We start from the raw sequence: 9,750 nt of genomic DNA, 5'->3' as shown, positions 1-9,750 counted from the left end.
TATATATATATATATATATATATATATATAAACAAATAAATAAATGTATATGTGCACATATATGTACATACATATGTATATGTACATACATATATATGTACATACGTATATATATGTACATACGTATATATATGTATGTACATACATATATATGTATATATATATGTACATATATATGCACATGTATATATATACGTATTATGTTTATATATAACCCTCTAACTAAAGAGCGATAATAAACCCTAATAAACAAATAAAGCATAGGAGGCCCTGCTGCTGCTGCTGCTGCTGCTGCTGCTCTTTAGCAGCAGCAGCAGCAGCAGCAGCAAATTATGCGAATATACATTGTTTTCCTTGTACATATAATTCATGTTTTGCTGCTCTCCCTATACAAGAAGACAATGCTGCTGCTGTTCCTCCCTCTGCATATATTTCTTTTATGAATTGTGTGCTACTAACTTGTATGGGGGGCCCCCCTTTGGGGGCCCCTCCTATATGGGGGGCCCCCTGGGGCCCCCCCCCTTCTTGCTGTATATATGTAGACCCATGGAGGGTACAGTCCTGAGGGTACAAAGGAGCAAATCTATTAATTGCCTCATTAAGAGGTAAACTTTCATCAAAGATTAACTCCCACTGTCCTTTTGTTCCTGCTGCTGCTGCTGCTGCTGCTGCATCTGCTGCTGCATCTGCTGCTGCATCTGCTGCAGTAGGTGCAGCAGGAGCAGAAGACGAGCCTGTGTTATCCCTATTCATAGAAAAGTTTCCATCTGTTGTATAAGGGGCCCCCCTTGGGGCCCCCCCACCTCTAATACAATAAGTAGGATACTGTTTCTGCTGCTGTTTGTGCTGCTGTTGCTGCTGCTGTTTGTGCTGCTGTTGCTGCTGATCTTGTTGCTGCAGCACAAGATCAAGTAATTGTTCCGTCATATCTGTAAGTAATGCATGCATCCATGGCTGCCTACTACTGCATGCAGGACTAAGATTAACCTCAATTAGCCAAGGATTATATAATTTATCTATAAGTATATCTAAGCCAAATAGCTCAAAGCTGCTGCTGTGCTGCTGCACATGCGGTCTTGCTGCTCTTGTTGCATGCAGTACTAATAATCTTAATTTAGGTAATAATATATTATTATAATAATCTTTTTTATTTGTGCATGCATATAAATATTCTATTAAATATTCTAATGGTAATACTCCTTCTTTTATATATTCTTCTTCTTCTTCTTTTTCTTCCTCCTCCTCCTCCTCTTCCTCCTCCTCCTCTTCCTCCTCTTCCTTCTCCTCTTTTTTTTTTTCTTTTTTTTTTCTTTCCTTAACAACCCCACCAGTAGTAACACACTTATTATTCTCTTCATCTTTTTCTTTATTTACACTACCTGCTGCTGTTGCACCTGCTGCTGCACCTGCTGCTGCTGTTGCTGCTGCTGCACCTGCTGCTGCTGCTGTTGCTGCTGCTGCTGTTGTTGTTGTTGTATGTTGCTGTTGGATTTTTCTTGTATTTTGTTTTCTTTGTTGATTATCTTTACAAGAAATAATTGTTTTCCTTTCCTGTTGCTGCATGTCCCTCTCCCTCTCCCTCTGTTGTTGTTGTTGCTGCTGCTGCTGCTGCTGCTGCTGCTGCTGTTGTTGTTGTGCATGTTGTTGTTTCTGCTGCAATCTATTCAGACTCCAATTACATATATGCCTATAAGGATTATTTATATCTTGTATAAGATATTGTTTATTACAAACCCTTAGATAGGGTTTATTATATATATAAACCCTTAAGGGTATAAAAGATAATATTAATACCCATAGTCTTATATCAAACTTTTTCTTCTTTTTCTTCTTTTTTATTAATAAAGGGGATTCTATGTATCTTTGCACTACACGACCACGTAAGCCACGACCTGCAGCAGTAAGTGCAGCAGCAACACCAATACAAATACAAACATAAACATAAACAGAAGGAGGAGGAGGAGGAGGAACAGGATGAGGGGGACACACGACAAGGAAACGAGGAAGAGGAACATATATTATATAGAGAAACAGATATAAATATACATTTATAGATATCCATATTGTTATATTACTCACTTTTTAGGGTTTAGGGTTTAGGGTTTAGGGTTTAGGGTTTAGGGTTTAGGGTTTACCAGATCTTAATATTTCTAATGGAGAAGAGAAGAGTTTAACACCTGATGCTCGTGAGTTGCTGCAGGGTTTAACTATCCATATATTCCTACTAGGCCATACATCTTGCTGCTGCTGCTGCTGCTGCTGCTGCTGCTGCTGCTGCTGATTGGAGACACCTAGGAGACACTTAATTTCTTCTGTGTCTCCTATGTCTACATGCCATAAACCCCAACTAGATCTTATTTGCTGCAGCAATTGCTGCACTATTTCTCTTGCTGGTCCTTCTCCTGTCTCCCTTAGCTGCCTCTGCTGCTGCTGCTGCTGCTGCTGCTGCTGCTGCTGCTGCTGCTGCTGCTGCTGCTGCTGCTGCTGCTGCTGCCATAATTTATAGAATGCTGTAGGCTGCTGGCGCATGCGCCAAGCAACAGCAGCAAATGCCTCTATATGATAAGGAGAAAGTATTTCCTTATATTTATTTATATATTTATTATCTATATATTTATCTGGTTGTAGCTCAACTAGCCATGCTTCTCCTATTTGTACAGCTAGCCATGGTAGCAGCACAGAATCTCGGCTGTATAGGTAGCTCTTATCACCTCCTGCTGCTCCTGCTGCTGCTCCTGCTCCTGCTGCTGCTGCTGCTGCTCCTGCTGCTGCTGCTGCACCTGATCGGTTTGTAGACAAACGTCTTTTCTTACATTTTCTGTCTTCTTTATCCTTACGTACATCATTATAACCAGCAGCAGCAGCAGCAGCAGCAGCAGCAGCAGCAGCAGCAGCAGGTGCTGCTGGTGTTGCTGCTGCTGCTGCTGCTGCAGCAACAGCAGCAGGATTAGTATGCTTAAGATAAGATAATAATACAAGAATAGATTCAATCCTTGTCCAATCAAGAACAAATGCAGCAGAATCAGCAAGAGAAGAAAGTGTATATGTACGAGGAAAACATATACATATATTTACGTTTTCTGTACATGCATATAGCAGCAAAGTATTATTTAATCCGTTTTTTGTTGTTATACAATCATTACCTATAAAATGATTTATTTTTTGCTCTTTTTTTATGTTTTTTATTATTTTTTTTATCTTTTCTTCTTTTATTAACCATTTTAGGTCATAAAATGATGAATTTATATCCTTATTTCTTTGCCATCCTCTCCTCTGCAGCGCAGCAGCAACACATGATTCAACAGTAACTACTGCTGCTCCTGCTGCTCCTGCTGCTCCTGTTGTTGCTGCTCCTGTTTCTTCCCCTTTTTTTCCTCTATATTTTGATTGTTCTATACAATATACTCTGCATGCACGATCCAGCCCCATTCTCTCGCTAAAATGTTGCATGCATTCTGCATGCGTTTTATTTAATAAAGAATATCCTCTTAATCTACGACGCAGCCCCAATTCTGCATGCAGTAATTGCTGCTGATGGCTACGGCAGCAACGACCACGTAATGCATGCATCCCTGCAGATAATAACCGCCAATCATTGCTTAGGCCTGTACTGCTGCTGCTGCTGCTGCTGTTGCTGCTGTTGCTGCTGTTGTTGCTGTTTATTGTAGTTGTTGAGGTAGTTGTGCTGCTGATGCCTGCTGCAGGAAGTTCAGAGATACTCTCGTCCTGCTGCTTCTGCTGCTGCTGCTGCTGTTGCTGCTGCCGCTGCTGTTTAGCTGATTTAGGTGCAGCAGCAGCAGCAGCTGCATCAGCAGCAACTGTTTCTTCTTCTAGCTCAGTAACATCTGTTATAGATGAATGGCTGCTGCACTTGGATACTTCGTGGCTGCTGCTCCTGCTGCTACTCCTGCTGCTACTCCTGCTGCTGTCCATGCTGCTGCTCCTGCTAGTCCTGCAGCTCCTGCTGCTGCTCCTGCTGCTGGCGTTGCTGCTGCTGGCAGTGTTGCTGCTGCGGGAAATAGCAGCAGGAAGTCCAACAGACCTCTTAGTTATATTGCCGCTATTCTTGCTGCTGCTTCTGCTGCTGTCGCTGCTGCTGCTCTCGCTGCTCTCGCTGCTGCTGCTTCTGCTGCTGCTGCTGCTATTGCTGCTGCTGCTGCTGCTGCTGCTGTATCGTCGTCCACGATGTTTCTTCGTGCCTTCGCTGTACTCTGCTTGGAGTTGAGGAGACTTACATATATCTGCTGCTGCTGCTTCCTGCTGCTGCTGCTGCTGCTGCAGTAAATTGGAGGGGTAGCGCCTAGAGTTCAGCCACTGGGCCATCAGAAGGGCGACGTCGTCGCATGCAGCAGCTGCTGCTGTGTCTGCATGCACGGGGCTGAGTGCAGCAGCAACAGAAGTAGCAGCAGATATGCTTCTGCTGCTTTCCATAATGCTGCGGCTGCTGTTGCTGCCGCTGCAGCTGCTGCTACTGCTGCTGCTGTTGCTGCTGCTGCTGCTGCTCGGGCTGCTGCTGCTCGGGCTGCTGCTGCTGCACCGTGGTAAACGCTGGACTCCCCTTCGGGTACCCCTGTGAGCCCTGTGTCTGCGGGCCTCCCTTTCGCTGTTGCTGCTGCTATCGCTGCTACTGCTGCTGCTACTGCTGCTGCTGCTGCGCCTCCTGCTTCTGGATCGGCAGGTGGCTTGCTGCTGCTTAGGACCGGTTGGTTTGAGGCCCTTGTGGGCAGTTGCTGCTGCTGAGTTTACTGCTGCTGCGTTTGCTGTTGCTGCTTGTGCTGCTACTGCGTTTGCTGCTTCGGCATGTGCTGCAGCTGCCTGTGCTGCTGCATTTACTGCTGCTGCGTTTGTTTCTGCTGCTGCAGCTGCTGCTGCGTCTTGTATACCGTGGCTACTGCAGGCCACAATATGGGCTGCTCCTGCAGGTCCAGCAAGGGGCCGGTTGCTGCTGTTGTTGCTGCTGCTGAAGCTGAAGCTGTTACTGCTGCTGCTGCTGCTGCTAGGCATAATGCCTACGTAACTTTTGCTGTTGCTGCCTCGTCTGTCTCGAGGAGCAACAACCCATGTACGCGTTGCCTCAGCAGCCCCTGTCAGCCGCTGCTGCTGCAGCTGCTGCTGCTGCTGCTGCTCTTGCTGCTGTTTCTGTTGCTTCTGCTGCTCTTGCTGCTGATTCTGAAGTTTTTGCTGCTGCCGCTGTTGTTGCCGTTGCATCGTCTGCTGCTGCTTCTGCTGCTGCTTCTGCTGCTGCTGCTGCGTGTCTAACCTTTCTTCTTCCTCTGCTCCTCCCCACAAGGCGCTGCACCATCCCCTATGAAGTTCGAGTGTATCGGGAGGGCCCCCAAGGGGCCCCTGGGGGCCCCTTGCTGCGGCTAGTTTGCTGCTTTGGTGTCTCCATGCATCAGCAACTGCTGCTGCAGCACTAACAGCAGCTTCAAGCCCCGAAAGGAGACACGCGTTTTGCATGTGTCTCCTTAGCATGCGCTGCTCCCTCATTTGCATGCGTTTTATCTGTCGATACAGTCTGCTGCTGCTGCTGCTGCTGCTGCTGCTGCTGTAGATGGTAGGAGGCATCTCCGAGCTCCAGTATGCCTCAAGGAGGGCCTTCGTAACTGCTGCAGCAGTTGAAGGAAGCCTGCTGCTGCTGCTGATGCTGCTAATGCTGCTGCTGCTGCTGATGCTGCTGCTGCAGCTGTATACATCCCTTAGTTGTGGCGCAGCAGTACCTGTGTCTGTGCAAGGGGGGGCCCCCAGCAGCTCATCGTTGCCGTCCGTAAGGAGGAAGGAAGCTTGGGGGCCCCCTAGGGCCTTCATATGAGTGTGGGGCCCCTTTGCACCTCCTGCTGCTCCTGCTGATGCTCCTGCTGCTGCTGCTGCTGTGTCTGTACTGCTAAGAAGCGCATGCAGAGTGGGGGGAAGGGGGGGCTCCCTGCCAAGGAGAAGCTCGGCGTCGAAGGCCCTGTTGCGAGGCGAGAGGGTAGTCTTATCTCCTGTCTTCTTGCTGCTGCTGCTGCTGCTGCTGCTGCTGCAGCTGTTGCTGTTGCTGCTGTTGCTGTTACTGTTGTTGTTGTTGTTGTTGCTGCTGCTGCTGCTGCTGCAGCGCAGCAGAATACCCCCTACAGAGGTCTCCGATATCTCTGCTGCTAATAGATCAGCAGCAGCTAATGTTGAATCCCCTAAGCTTAATTCCTCCTTAGAGGGAGAAAGGGATAAACCTGTGCTGCTGCTGTTGTTGTTGTTGCTGCTGCTGCTGCTGTTGTTGTTGTTGTTGTCGTTGCAGCAGCAGCAATAGCTGTTGCTGCTGCTTCTGCATGCTCCACTGCAGCTCTTCGATTTGATGCATGCACTGCTGCTGCTGCTGCAGACTGCTGCACAGACACCAGGGGGCCCCAATGTAGTGTCTCCTCCCTTGCTGAGGGCCCCCCGTGCTGTCATATGACACTCTGCTGCTGCTGTTGCTGGTGCTGGTGCTGCTGTTTCTCCTGTTGCTGTTGCTGCTGTTGCTGTTGCTGCTGTTGCTGCTGTTGCTGCTGTTGCTGCTGCTGCAGGAGTCCCCATTCGGTCTGCTCTACAGGGACATGGAGGGGCCTCGCGGGCTGCAGCACATCACACAGCAGGGCAAGTGCCCTTTGCTGCTGCTGCTGCTGTTGCTGCTGCTGTTGCTGCTGCAGCTGCAGCTGCTGCATCGCAAGAGAAGGGGGAGGGGAAAGAGACTGCAGCGCCCTTCGTGCCCTCCGCACAGCTAAACCCTAAACCCTAAACCCTAAACCCTCACCCATGTTTACTTGTCCGTTTGCTTGAAGATCTCCAGAAACACTGTGCAGGTTTTGTTGGTCCAGCTGCTGCTGCTGCTGCTGCTGCTGTTGCTGTTGCTGCTGCTGCTCTTTCTGTTGCTGCTGCTCCAGCTGTCGCTGCTGCTCTAGCTGCAGTTGCTGTTGCGGCTGGTAGTGTTGTTGCGGCTCGTATTGCTGTTGCTGCTGTTGCTGCTGCTGTTGCTCCTGCAGCTGCTGTTGTTGTTGCTGCTGCTGCGTGAGGGAGACGAGAGAGTCTATGAGCTGCAGCGCATCAGCAAAAGAAATGTCTTTGTTGCTGCAGCCGTCGCGGCGCAGCGCAGGAGACGTACACAAGGGGGCCCCCTGAAGAGCCCCGAGGGGGGCCCCTAGGGGCCCCCCTGTTGCGTACTTGGGCCTGCTGTCGTCCTGGCGAGGAGTCTGCAGCAGCAGCTTCTCGCTATTGAAGCTGCTGCCAGCTGTATCTGCAGTAATACCAACACGAGCAACAGCAGCAGCAGCAACAACAGCAGCGGCAGCAGCAACAACAGCAGCGGCAGCAGCACAGCAGCAGCAGCAGCAGCAGCAGCATGACGTAGAAAGTCATGTTAGAGGGTGGGGGCCCCTTTCCGCTACTGCATGCGTTTATTTTGGGGCTTTCCCCCCTCTAGGCATTTTTTATGTTTTCTTCTTTTGTGCATGCATTTAGGTATATTGTGTATTTAGCGCCTGCTGCTGCTGCTGTTGCTGCTGCTGCTGCTGCATGCAAGGAGGACGTACCCGCAAGAGAATGCAGAGAAAGAGGGGAACTAAGTAGGGCCCCCTGTTGTCCCCCCTCTTGTATAGGCAAGTAATTATTAATAAAGCTTCCTTGAGCAGCAAGCGCAGCACTGCTGCTGCAGCTGCTGCCGCTGCGTTCCTCTTGCATGAACTGCATGCTACGCACATGCTGCAGCTGCTGCTGCAGCTGCTGCAGCTGCTGCGTCGCTGCATGCAGTCCTGAATGGGGCCTTGTTATAGGCTGTATAGCTACAGGAGAAAGTGCTGCTGATGTTTCGGTAAAAGACCGAAGCTGCTGCTGCTGCTGCTGCTGCTGATGGTCTTGCTGTTGGGGCTGCTGCTCTTGCTGCTGCTGCTGCTGCTGCTCTTGCGGCTGCTGCTGCTGCTGCTTGGGTTCTTTTATGCCCTCTGTTTTCTTGGAGAGTCTCCTTCTCGCCCTCTCTGCTGTATGCCCGTGTCCGTATGGCAGCGAGAAAGACCCCTGCTGCTGCTGCTGCTGCTGCTGCTGCTGCTGCTGCTTGCTGCGTTCGTGCTCCTCTTCTGCTGCTCTAGAGTAAACACTTCGAGCAACAAATGCTGCTTCCTGCTGCAGCGGCAGCTGCAAAGAGGAGGTGCTCCATGCCCAGGCATCTTTGCTGCCTCCTCCTGCTGCTGCTGCTGCTGCTGCTAAAGTTGAGGCGAGGGGGCCCCCTGTTAGGTACCCCTTGGACTTCCTGATGTCTGCAGCACGGGCATATGTCAGCTGCTGCTGCTGCTGCTGCTGCTGCGCCTTTGTCTGCATGTTACGGGAAGATTTGCGCTGCTGCTGTTGCTGCTGCTGTTGCTGCTGTTGCTGCTGCTGCTGGTGCTGCTGCTGCTGCTGCTGCTGGGTGGTTGTCTGGTTCCACATAGAAAGAACCTCTTGATGAATACAAGACAGCTGCAGCCGTACATCATGCATAGACTGTCTGTGTTTGCTGCTGCTGTTGCTGTAGTTGCTGCAGTTGCTGCAGTTGCTGCTGCTGCTGCAGCACCAGTCTTCCTTAAGACTCCCCTCCTCCTCTAATGAACAAAGGTACCCTTCACAGTTGTTATCGATCTCCTCTTCAGGGGGCCGCCCCAAAAGGGGGCCCCCCATCATGGGGCCCCCCAGATGAGGGCCCCCCTCCAGCTCGCTGGGGGCCCCGTCAGAACCTGCAGCAGGCTCTGTTGCTGCACCAGCACAACCAGCAGCATGCTCTGCAGCAGCAGCACCAGCAGCATGATCAGCAGCAGCAGCAGCAGCATCCTCTGCTGCAGCAGCAGGGCTAAGTGCAGGGCTTTCTGCAGAGTCTGCTGATACTGCAGGAGAGTGATCCTCCGGGCGGCAATACCTCTGCTGCTGCTGCTGTTGCTGCAGTTGCTGCTCCTGCTGCTGTTGCTGCTGCTGCTGCTGGACTTGCCGCTGCTGCTGCAGTTGCTGCTGCTGCACCTCCTGCTGCTGCTGCACTGCCTCGACAGCCTTTGGTTCTCCTGCAGGAGATGCAGCGGGGCTGGCCTCACTGCCTGCACTAGGGCATCGCGAAGCAGAGCTAATATTGCTGCTGTTGCTGCTGCTGCTGCTGCTGCTGCTTCTGCTGCTTCTACTGCTGCTGCTAGCGTTGCTGCTGCTGCTGCTGCATAGGAGCTTCTCCAGGGCGTTGTGTTCATTCCCAGACGATAGCTCAGAAATGAGAGATAAATCCTCGTGCTGGTGCTGGTGCTGCTGCTGCTGCTGTTGCTGCTGTTGCTGCTGTTGCTGCTGCTGCTGCTGCTGCGAGTGTCCCTGGGGCAGACAATTTGATTCTTTCTCCTGGAAAGACTCATCTAGCGATCTCGTGTCTTTGCGTTCAACGGAGTTGCATACCACCTGCTGCTGCTGCTGCTGCTGTTGCTGCTGCTCCTGTTGCTGCTGCAGCGGCTGTTGTTGCTGCTGCTGCTGTTGGAGGGGCCCACCTAGAGCCCATTGGTCGACGGTTTCTCGTGTAGATCCAAGGGTAGCCATGCGTATAAGGGGTACCTTAACCTTTTGCTGCTGCTGGTGCTGCTGCTGGTGCGCTTGTTGCTGCTGCAGCAGCTGCTGTTGCTGTTGCTGCTGCTGCTGTTGCTGCTGTATCTGTGTGGGGTGTTGGGGGCAGAGGGATCTACTCGGTCTTTTATTTGCTGCTGATTGCTGCCTACAAACCAAGGGTTTAGTATACTGTGCAGC

The 9,750-nt window shown here is 50.8% G+C and overlaps 2 protein-coding genes across 2 annotated transcripts in view; both read right to left on the bottom strand.

The window, feature by feature from the left end:
• Positions 1–330: 330 nt before the first annotated feature.
• Positions 331–2,846, bottom strand: EMWEY_00039960 (tubulin-tyrosine ligase family protein, putative; the record flags this gene model as incomplete). Its single annotated transcript, XM_013482531.1, has 4 exons — positions 331–1,314; positions 1,795–1,892; positions 2,136–2,517; positions 2,712–2,846. The coding sequence occupies 4 exons, from the start codon at positions 2,844–2,846 to the stop codon at positions 331–333; spliced, it is 1,599 nt and encodes a 532-aa protein (XP_013337985.1).
• A 1,002-nt stretch (positions 2,847–3,848) lies between these two features.
• Positions 3,849–9,750, bottom strand: part of EMWEY_00039950 (hypothetical protein) — a gene marked incomplete at both ends in the record, with an annotated part of 7,327 nt that continues 1,425 nt past the window's right edge. Inside the window, 4 exons of the mRNA XM_013482530.1 lie at positions 3,849–4,009; positions 4,236–6,590; positions 6,770–7,249; positions 7,545–9,750. The exon at positions 7,545–9,750 is cut by the window's right edge and continues 1,425 nt beyond it. Of these exons, the coding sequence (XP_013337984.1) occupies positions 3,849–4,009; positions 4,236–6,590; positions 6,770–7,249; positions 7,545–9,750 (5,202 nt within the window). The remainder of the gene's footprint in view (positions 4,010–4,235; positions 6,591–6,769; positions 7,250–7,544) is intronic.

This window comes from Eimeria maxima, genomic scaffold, assembly GCF_000499605.1.
Source record: "Eimeria maxima Weybridge genomic scaffold, Emw_scaff650, whole genome shotgun sequence".
Classification (NCBI taxonomy): Eukaryota; Apicomplexa; class Conoidasida; order Eucoccidiorida; family Eimeriidae; genus Eimeria; species Eimeria maxima.
The sequence above is the reverse complement of the archived record's forward strand: the minus strand, read 5'-3'. Positions and strand labels throughout refer to the sequence as shown.